Here is an 11,399-nt window from a genome sequence, read left to right on the forward strand (position 1 = left end):
ATATTTTAATTAGCTAACTTGTAAAACAAGGCAAATTTAATACCACTTTGCTTAGGAATGTTGAACGAATTTGAATTATTAAGCTCCAATGATTTTGCGGCAATTTGAAGGTTGTTGAAAGGTTGATAATTATATTTCTGGGCATATAACTGATAAATGCCATTAACTATATGAACGTAATCGTTTAAATATTCTCTTAAAATAAGTGCTTTCTAGTGTAAAAACTAGCTAAAGTATACTCACAATTATTTTAACACATTAATGAACTAGGCTGGAAGTTCCTGATGGTAACTAAATAAAAAATATTTTGGAGACAACTTTAAATAATAAACCATTTACGTCAGTTAAAGTATATTTGTACTAAGTTTATACTCTGTTGTGTAAAGTTTACGGTATAGCCTATTTGCAAAGCATCAGGCTGCATTAAAAACCTCTGTTAAATTTAATTTCTTTCATGTGATTTGGCCAAAATTTCAACACTTTCCACACTGAGCCTTGGAAAGCATCTAGTTCTTCAGCTAATGAATAGCTAGCCATATCTTCCTAGTACATTTCTGCCTTTAAAAATGCTATACAAAGTGTCACACGCTCTGAACGGTAAGACATTGCGGCAAATTTACAGACTTTTCAGTGAAGACTGCACCTCCACTAAACGAAGAGATATTTGTTCTTCCAGATAACAGAATCTTCGAAGGTTATTAATTCTTCTGAGTTTTTTCGTTGTTAGTTGCCAACAGGCACGAATAAGGAAGAATGTATTATCTGGAGACTTAACAAGGTCCACTTATCACTCCAAAATGAATCTTGCAAGTTCATGTTCAAAGGAAGTTAATTCAGTAAACATGAATTTAAAAAGTTATCCGTAAATTAACAAACATTCTTGAGAATTTAATTCTTTTTTTCCTTGAAAATTAAAAAAAAAAACAATATATTAAACTATGTAGTGGTGTGCAGCCGGTGTGGCTTATTACTAGACATTCCTTTAGTTTTTCGTATCTTTCATTAACCATTTATGTAACTGTAACATACATAATTTGCAACAATTTTAGAATTCAAAGTTATTTATTAATGACTATTAAGTCACTAGCAAACCACAGAATGAGTTTGCAGCAAACTTGTTGTAACAAGTTTAAAAGGGCTTAAAACAAACTTGATTAAAACATTATTTTGAACACTAAAAACTTTCTGCTAAATCACTATGACAAGCTTGAATCAAGCTGGCCAGTACAAAACCTATACAAGCTTGCCGTCAAACTTGTAGAAAGCTTGTATCGAGGTCGTCTGGTAAAACTAAGCTGTCAAAATTAAACTAAGCTAATGGAAACTGCAAATGGCATTATGATATGAGTCACCAGGCTTAAATACCTTGTGCCATAAAGACTACACAGGCTTGAAATAAAGTGAAATCAAACACAATATAACAGGATTGTCTAGGAAGTGTATTTCACGTCAATCTGCAAAGATTTCAGCAAGCACGGCAGTACCTATACGTTTTGATACTTGGCAGAAGTATAATTAATTGGAAGACATTATGTCCCATTAAAGGCGAACCTACCACACAGAGGTGTCGGACCTAAGGGAAACAATCTCTATGCCGGAGAAACACTTGTCACATGTCAACGCTCTGAAACATTAGATTGTTTCAATTACAACATATCATTACCTTGCCGTATATTTCGTAGCATTAAAAAGAAGTAGTTACTGTAATCATTTTTTTTTTGTGATTTAGTAAACTTATCATGAACAAGCACTTTTTCGATTAATTGCAAATGAGTTGGTTTTTTTACCACCACAGCATAACGGATTATCGTGAAGGCGACCGATTTGCGTCACGCGCTATATGTAAAGTATTTCAACCAGGCTGGATGAGGGTAGGCCTATGCATACCCCTCCTTAAATTTGTCATTCTGTCAATTTCACTATCGTAGAATTTAACATAGATTTTAAAAACCTTTTTCATAGAGCCATAGTTAATATTGTGCTGTACATTTAAAAATTAATTGTGTTATTACTAAAGTTAACTTTTTACATCTGTACAATAAATAAAAAATAATTAAATATTTCTTTTTTATTTGTCATCATACGAAAAATAACGGATATGATCAAATCGGTAACAGAGCAATGAGACCATTTGCAGATTTAAAGGGCCCATATAGTCAGGAGTGCATATGTGTTAGTGAGGCGGGATGATAAGCGCGACGCTCGCTGGTGCAGCTTCCAGCGCATTATTGCCTGTAAGCGCAAGGCTTGAACTGGCGCGCAGTCTTATCCTCGTCCATAGGAAAACTGTGAAATTTCAGTAGTGACCGAACATTATATAGATGTCCTTTCAAAAATCTGTTCCGGTTGTTTGTGCCTAAAAATTACTCTGAAACACGCCTTTTAGCCATTTTAACTCTTCTAAAATTACTGTTTAAAAAGTTAATCGAAATCAAAAGTACTTTTTGGCCCTCAGCGAATTCTTAAAAGCTTTTCGTAAACGGATCCCACTTGGATATCTTGAGTAGTTTAGAAATCGTTTTGTTTCTCCTGAAACTCTACGCACCGTGTATGTGCCTGGGTAGACGGGGCCCTTAATAGAGATGTTGAGCTTTGATTTATAATTCTCAATTTGTAAATATTTTGAGGAAAGCAACCTGAAACGTCCAGACCTGTTTCCTGACCCGAAGGACGGCTCAACCTTCCTGTGTTCCTCCAACACATACGCATCCTTGAGGTTAGGGTGGGAGTCAGCTCACAGATCCTCTTGGGCCAGAGCCTTGAAACACACTGGACCGAACAGGCTTGGGAAACATGTCCCCCTTTTCGGTAGAGGGCTTCACAGGACAGCCAGTGAGATTCGTCCCCCGCTACCCGATCAGGCGTGCTCAGCAGCACTCCAACCTACCGGTCCAGTTACATACGACACTGCCGTACGATTCCAGACATCAGAAGTTAGACCAGCTGCGTAAGTGTAGCATAAGGTGTTATATATCATGAAACGTTCAGAAAAGAAAGAGAGGGCATAGTTGTCTGCATCAAACCAGCCTGGATGACGATGACATCAATAATATCCTATTTTCGTACCATAATTTAGCGAAGGGACATTATTGGAGTTAACATATAGACTATATCCCTTTAAATGAATTTTTTAATACCGGAGTTTTAAATATCAAAAATAAGGTATGTCCGGGTAGGGATGATCAACTCGCCAGTTTCCCCTGATCGCGACAGTCCCGACGGGCCCTTTCCCCAGTTCTCCAGCCGAAGCGAAGACCTTCCAGACATGTCATCGGGCCATCTTGGCCTTCATGACTTATCCGGACCCGGTACCAGCAGTTGCGCCCTTTAAGGGTGTAATCCGGGTGGTCGCTGGTGAGGCCGACAGTCCAGATCTTGTTGAGGACAAGGACCCGGACTGGCGGCAGACGTGGACACGAGGCGCCGAGGTCGGGTCCACACGAGCGGGCGCGAGGACTCCTGTCTTCCAGGGACTGCGTGAGCCTGGTCCAAGGAGGGGGCAGGTCGGAAGGAACTCCCGCGGCGGGGTAGGCGATGCTAATTAGGCGTGCGATAAGGGGGAGATGAAATCCAGGAGCTCGGGAGAGGGATGCTCGCTCCAGCCCTCGTCCCAGGGGTGGGAGTGGTGGGGGGAGAGGGTGTGTTCAGGGAGTGAGAAGGGAGGTTGTCTTCTTCAGGGACACCCGCATCCCCTCAGGAGCAGTTCCTCATCACGATCTGTCGCCAGCAGGACTCTCTCTCCCCTCCGGTGATCGGTAGCACCCCCGAGGGGGGAGTGAGGTGGAGAGGGGGGCAAGAAGGGGGCTGGTCTGCAGCGCCAAGGGTGCCGAAGATACGATAAAGCAAGAGTGTCCTCCCGAGCGAAAATGGAAGAGAGCCGACACTCCTCCGGAACACAAAAAACGGGAAGGAAACTCTCTCAGAAAAGGTACACGTGTAACTGATTTCAATGCATGGACGCCAGAAATTTCTGAAGATAAACATACTCGTGTATGGACTTTCATAACACACATGTGTCAAATTTACCCCCTCATTAGATTAATACAATAAAATATGATTGTTTATAATAGTAGTTACAATAGTGATGCACAAGAATGCCAAAAAAAAAAATGGTTCCCCAAGACTATGGAAGATACATAAATCTTTGGTACAAAATCAGAGTTTGAGAATTACGAGCGATGTTCCGTTACTGGCACACCAGATGAAATTTTCGACCAGACGAGAAGAGAGCCCAATATGGCAGCTGGTATGGCTAATGTGACGTCACAAAAGGCATGCGTATTCATTTCTTTGCGGTAGTGGTGTGAATCAGTCCCGCCCAGTGTTATGGTTCGTAGAAGGTTGCTATGTGAATTTTTAAGTCTATTTAACGAGAATCAAACCGACAGCTATTTTCCATATTTTAAAGATTTTATATTATTTTTTTCGTAATATAATATAATTGTAAGATTTTTTTTAATTCAGAAAACTGTATTTTTCTTGCTTAGATACGAACTGTAAACATGTGGTTCAAGTTCAACAATTTTTTTGGTTTGTTATAAACATATATTAAAAATATGTACCTACAATTGTTTTTTAATTTTAATTAAAATATAATCCAAATATAACTTTTTATTTAAAGTTTCTAATTTCAGCCAGGTATCGTATTGGAAAGACAAAAAATAATGGTCAGGGTTATCGACATCTAAAAAGGTGGCAAGGGTTAAGGTCAACCACCAACTTCACCCTGTACCATGCCCTCGCGCCTAACATTTGAACTTACATATAAGGAAATTTTATACAATGACATGATTAAAAATCACTGTATGTTCGGTTAATATGTTATATAATTACACAGAGTTAACGTTTCCCCAACGTTAGGTTGGATTAGTAAATGTGAGAGGTGTAATAATTTTAAGTAATTAGAAATATAACTATTATGATAAGAATGTCTAATTATTTGTACCATATTCTTTCGATAAAGCTTACTTTATGAATATAGATGTAGATATAAGTGTATATATTAGAAATTTAATAAAAAGTAATGTATATACATAATAAGTTTTTAAATAAAAATCTGCAAACAAATTTATTCAATGCCAAACAATAGAAAAAAAGCTTGATGAGCTACATAACATAAAAGATGACCAGAGTTCTCAAGTTAAAAAAAAAGGGATTCACAATGGTGAAAGCTTGATGAGCTACATAACAGTGAAGGGAGGCCAGAGGTCTCAAGTTGAGAAGCACCCGGTTCACAATGGGGAAGAGCTTGATGAGCTACATACCAGTGAAGGATGGCCAGAGGTCTCAGTTGAGAAGCACCGGGCTTCACAATGGGGAAGAGCTTGATGAGCTACATAACAGTGAAGGATGGCCAGAGGTCTCAAGTTGAGAAACACCCGGTTCACAATGGGGAAGAGCTTGATGAGCTACATAACAGTGAAGGATGGCCAGAGGTCTCAGTTGAGAAGAACCGGGCTTCACAATGGGGAAGAGCTTGATGAGCTACATAACAGTGAAGGATGGCCAGAGGTCTCATGTTGAGAAGCACCCGGCTTGACAATGGGGAAGAGCTTGATGAGCTACATAACAGTGAAGGATGGCCAGAGGTCTCAGGTTGAGAAGAACCGGGCTTCACAATGGGGAAGAGCTTGATGAGCTACATAACAGTGAAGGGTGGCCAGAGGTCTCATGTTGAGAAGCACCGGGCTTGACAATGGGGAAGAGCTTGATGAGCTACATATCAGTGAAGGATGGCCAGAGGTCTCATGTTGAGAAGCACCGGGCTTGACAATGGGGAAGAGCTTGATGAGCTACATAACAGTGAAGGATGGCCAGAGGTCTCATGTTGAGAAGCACCGGGCTTGACAATGGGGAAGAGCTTGATGAGCTACATAACAGTGAAGGATGGCCAGAGGTCTCATGTTGAGAAGCACCGGGCTTGACAATGGGGAAGAGCTTGATGAGTTACATAACAGTGAAGGATGGCCAGAGGTCTCAAGTTGAGAAGCACCGGGCTTGACAATGGGGAAGAGCTTGATGAGCTACATAACAGTGAAGGATGGCCAGAGGTCTCATGTTGAGAAGCACCGGGCTTGACAATGGGGAAGAGCTTGATGAGCTACATAACAATAAAGGATGGCCAGAGGTCTCATGTTGAGAAGCACCGGGCTTGACAATGGGGAAGAGCTTGATGAGCTACATAACAGTGAAAGATGGCCAGAGGTCTCATGTTGAGAAGCACCGGGCTTGACAATGGGGAAGAGCTTGATGAGCTACATAACAGTGAAGGATGGCCAGAGGTCTCATGTTGAGAAGCACCGGGCTTGACAATGGGGAAGAGCTTGATGAGCTACATAACAGTGAAGGATGGCCAGAGGTCTCAGGTTGAGAAGCACCGGGCTTCACAATGGGGAAGAGCTTGATGAGCTACATAACAGTGAAGGATGGCCAGAGGTCTCATGTTGAGAAGCACCGGGCTTGACAATGGGGAAGAGCTTGATGAGCTACATAACAGTGAAGGATGGCCAGAGGTCTCATGTTGAGAAGCACCGGGCTTGACAATGGGGAAGAGCTTGATGAGCTACATAACAGTGAAGGATGGTCAGAGGTCTCATGTTGAGAAGCACCGGGCTTGACAATGGGGAAGAGCTTGATGAGCTACATAACAGTGAAGGGTGGCCAGAGGTCTCAGGTTGAGAAGCACCGGGCTTGACAATGGGGAAGAGCTTGATGAGCTACATAACAGTGAAGGATGGCCAGAGGTCTCATGTTGAGAAGCACCGGGCTTGACAATGGGGAAGAGCTTGATGAGCTACATAACAGTGAAGGATGGCCAGAGGTCTCATGTTGAGAAGCACCGGGCTTGACAATGGGGAAGAGCTTGATGAGCTACATAACAGTGAAGGATGGCCAGAGGTCTCATGTTGAGAAGCACCGGGCTTGACAATGGGGAAGAGCTTGATGAGCTACATAACAGTGAAGGATGGCCAGAGGTCTCAGGTTGAGAAGCACCGGGCTTCACAATGGGGAAGAGCTTGATGAGCTACATAACAGTGAAGGATGGCCAGAGGTCTCATGTTGAGAAGCACCGGGCTTGACAATGGGGAAGAGCTTGATGAGCTACATAACAGTGAAGGATGGCCAGAGGTCTCATGTTGAGAAGCACCGGGCTTGACAATGGGGAAGAGCTTGATGAGCTACATAACAGTGAAGGATGGCCAGAGGTCTCATGTTGAGAAGCACCGGGCTTGACAATGGGGAAGAGCTTGATGAGCTACATAACAGTGAAGGATGGCCAGAGGTCTCATGTTGAGAAGCACCGGGCTTGACAATGGGGAAGAGCTTGATGAGCTACATAACAGTGAAGGATGGCCAGAGGTCTCATGTTGAGAAGCACCGGGCTTGACAATGGGGAAGAGCTTGATGAGCTACATAACAGTGAAGGATGGCCAGAGGTCTCAGGTTGAGAAGCACCGGGCTTCACAATGGCTGTCGGACGCCCGCCACCCGGCGAGCTCCATCTTCCCCTACAACCCTCCCCCCTCCTTCCATCCCCTACCCCGCCCCGCTTCTTTTAGGTCCCTGGGAGATTTCGATCCACCCTCCACCCCCTTACTATTTCCAACTCCACCTTATAACTCACGAGGAATTTACGGTCCCCGATACGACAGGGAAATTGCAAGAATGGGCGAGTAATCTATCTTTGTTGAGAGAGAAGGCGCGAGAGAGACAGAGCGACGCGCAAGGGATGGTCGAGCATCGAAGGGATAGGAAGAAGAGAGAGAAAGAGATTGGGGAAAAAAATAAGGGAGTTGGAAAAACAGAAAAAGAGGGGGGTGGGGGAAGGACGCGGGAGAACGCGTAGGAAGTCCAGAACAGAGAAAAAGATGAAAGGCAGAAGGAGAAAAAAAAGGGAGAGAAATATAAGAAGATAAAAGAATTTGTCTTGCGAAGGGTTTCGCTCCCTTGGCGTAAAGAAAGAGAAATATATCTTAGCGCATCGGGTTTAAGAAGGAAGAGATACCGCTGCGCACTTCCCCCCCCCCCCCCCCCCTATTTCTTGTGATCGCAAAGTTGTAATTATTCGTCTGTCGAGTGACGCCCAGTGGAAGAGACATATCTTGCATAAAACAGCAGCTAGATTTCGAGATTCGAGGTGAGGCAAGAAAAACTTTTTTTTTTCTTTGCAGGGTCTCAAATAAGGTTTTTTTAAAAATAGGTTTAGTGCCTGTATTACAATCCGGAAACATAATGAGCTTAAACACACAAAATTCCAAACCTTCCATATTCGCCTTATTTTTTGTGGAATTTTAGAATGCAAATGTTTGTACACTTGAAAGTGCCTTGTTAGATCACGGCGTATTTGACATCCCTTGAATGATTTTAACGAATGATACCTTTGGAAACCAGTTGCTCTGAAATAGTTTGTAACATAAAAATACAGTTATTGTTAATTTGTACATTTATGAATATTTGTGCGTGTATGAAATACGTTTTTAGATATAATACGGAGTACTTACGAGAATTGACGCATGATTTTATATTTTAATTTATGTTTAATTCAAGCATAATTATCTCAAACGACGGAAAGCTATTCAAGAAAAGATTTACAAATAACTTTATTTATATGAGGTAATGGGACATTACAAAGCATAAATGTCCTGGTAAAACTCGAAACCCAGCATAACTGCGAACACTAATTTGTAGTAATACAGTTGTTTTCACGTAAATGTACAACATTTTCAAACATATGTAATTTAACGTGAATATTTGTTCCATTAACAATACAAAAAAAAATTACTGAGTAGAAGACAATGGAAAACATCTGACCGAAATATGTGCAACCCGCAGAGAAGGATAGTAGAAGTAAATGAACACATGACATCGACTTGATTAGGCACACGTTTGTATATTAAAGCCTGACACTGTAAAATAGCGCGAATTCTGCAGGTATCTACCTACTCATATACTAGTGAAGGGTGCAATGGTGAGATAGAACAGCGAAGAAATGAATGGTTGACGAAACATGAGTGCCCCGAAAAAAAAAAAAAAAAACCAACTGGCCCATGACAACTTTCAGCGCATTTGTAACTAAAATTTTTCTTCTCATCTTACGCTTAAACAACTGAATGTCACAGCGGCAAATTCTACTTGTACCAACATGAAACTACAGTAGTCTACATTTACTTATAGGAGTAGAGGCTAAAAGATAAGTAAAATTAAAGGGATTTTTTATTTGTTTTCTCTTTCAACTCTAACGATTGATTATGATGGTGATTCTTCAATATAAATATTTTAAACATATTTCAATATATTAATAAATTTTTGTAATGTACATGTTGGCCATAACAGCCACGAAGTTAATGATAATTAAGGTTGAACTTAATATATAAATAAATAATTATTTTTTGTTTAGGTACTGAAAATATTTACCTTTTTTATTTGTCGTTAAATGAAGTGATGGGTGGTAAAATAAAATTGAAGTTTTCTTACAAATATAATGTTTGTCCCTAGAGTAAAGTTCAATATTTAGTTCAGATGTCATATATAGTAATGTTTTCCGCTGTTTATTGAGTTTGGGCCAAATAGAATTTATGACTTAGTAGGTTTTTTAAGGTGGGTTGCAGGAAAAATTATCTTAAAGTTGTTTTTTGGCTTCACTTTCAGGTAAATTTCCAGAATTCACTTATATTCTAAAATTTACGATATTTTTTAAAATAAATTTTTTTTTACAAATATATGACAAAAATAATGTTCTAAAATCATAAATAAGTTACATATATCGCAAACGGCTGTCGATTTGATTCTCGTTAAATGGACTTATAAAAAAAATCAAATAGCAAACCACTTCTATTATGGGACATTAAGAATAACATGTTAAAATAATTTTTTATACATAATATAATTTTATTGGAATATGTAATTAAATAATTTTATGGATTTTATGTCCGCCCACTTGGTCTAGTGAGTAGCGTGTCTGGCTGGAGGAGAATTTTCAAACCTTCTCCCTGGTTCAGGACTGGGTGTTTGTGATGTCCCTTTCACGTTCATCCCGCGGAAGGCAATGGAAAACCACTGCAGAATGATACTGCCTCGGCAAGCATAGCGACGTCACGGCTGCCATCACCGTGACATTGCCCATGCCCATGGCCATGCTCAGTATTGTCTAAAACGACCTATCGCTTTTCTTTAATTATTCGGATACCAATTTTTATTGATGTTTTAATAGTTGGGCTTGTAACAATGTTTTCATTTTACTATTTTAATGACACTGCAAGCTTGCTTCTACATATATATAGGTCTACCTACATGATAACAAACAAGTTTACTTGCAGCAACACAATATTTGCAGTGACTCAAATTTAAATACAATTTATTATACCTTTCTAAACAAAACAAAAAATTTGCTGCAGTAAATAAAAGCTGTTTTGTACGGTGACAATACTGGGCCAGTGGTTACTAAAAAATAGAGCCACGGTTATTTCACACATCAATTAGGTGGCAAAGTTGACTTGAAGCATACATGCATCTGCTTCGCGTTGGTGACTGGACTACAGAACCTGTGACGACACTGAGCCGGTTACAAACAAGGAGGAGAAGAAGCGGTTAGCCAATCACGACCTTGTTACCGACAACGAGAACATTAAAAGTCCTGGAGTGAAGTGAAATACACGTGATTTCACGAAGTTTGCAAGTTCCTTCTTGCTGAGAGCATCGTCGCTTTTTCTTTTTGTTTTCCTGTTGGTTCGGATACCCTTGTGCCGATACCCGAGCAACGGTCTGCGGTCTGGGGTGGGCGCCTCAGCGCAGTTTCCTCCGTGGTTGGCGACCTGTGAACTCTTAAAGGATGTTGCAGGGGGGTGCGGCGGAGCTGTTAACGAGTGGAGACTTGACCCCGCCGACGAGGAAGGCGGGGTGGAGGTGAGAAGGGCCCTAGCGACCACCGCGTTAAGTGCTCGATCCATTGAGGGAGTCCTCGCTTCGACGCCCCCTGCGCGAGCAAGCGAGAGGTCGGTTCCTTTCGCACGCCGTGTGAGCCACAGGTGCCGGGGGAACCGCGGAGTACCTACCACCCACTGCCACCCACTGCCACCCACTGCCACCCACTGCCACCCACTGCCACCCACTGCCAGTCCACGACCCCTCCTCCTACTGCGCTCTGTGCGACTCCTGTACCTCGGCGCAGACTGACCTGGTGCCGATACCCGATGTCCCTATTTTGGCGAAACCTCCAACTGCGAGATCGACAGTAAGAATTCATTTCATTAGGTTCTTTTCAGAAGCTCGAAGAAGCAATGCAAGAGGGATGTAAATTGTTTATTACTAGGGACCGGAAAAAAAATCGCGGGTTCAATGGCCTCCTGGATGAACTCCATAGTTCTACGTACACTCGGTAAAATGCCACCCACTCATTGGCT

At 41.5% G+C, this 11,399-nt stretch overlaps 1 protein-coding gene across 1 annotated transcript in view; it reads left to right on the forward strand.

The window, feature by feature from the left end:
- Nucleotides 1–3,841, forward strand: part of LOC134535256 (collagen alpha-1(I) chain-like) — a 161,954-nt gene extending 158,113 nt beyond the window's left edge. Inside the window, exons 7-8 of the mRNA XM_063374328.1 lie at nt 3,236–3,527; nt 3,698–3,841. Of these exons, the coding sequence (XP_063230398.1) occupies nt 3,236–3,527; nt 3,698–3,841 (436 nt within the window). The remainder of the gene's footprint in view (nt 1–3,235; nt 3,528–3,697) is intronic.
- The last annotated feature ends 7,558 nt before the right edge of the window (nt 3,842–11,399 follow it).

This window comes from Bacillus rossius, chromosome 8, assembly GCF_032445375.1.
Source record: "Bacillus rossius redtenbacheri isolate Brsri chromosome 8, Brsri_v3, whole genome shotgun sequence".
Taxonomy (NCBI): domain Eukaryota; kingdom Metazoa; phylum Arthropoda; class Insecta; order Phasmatodea; family Bacillidae; genus Bacillus; species Bacillus rossius.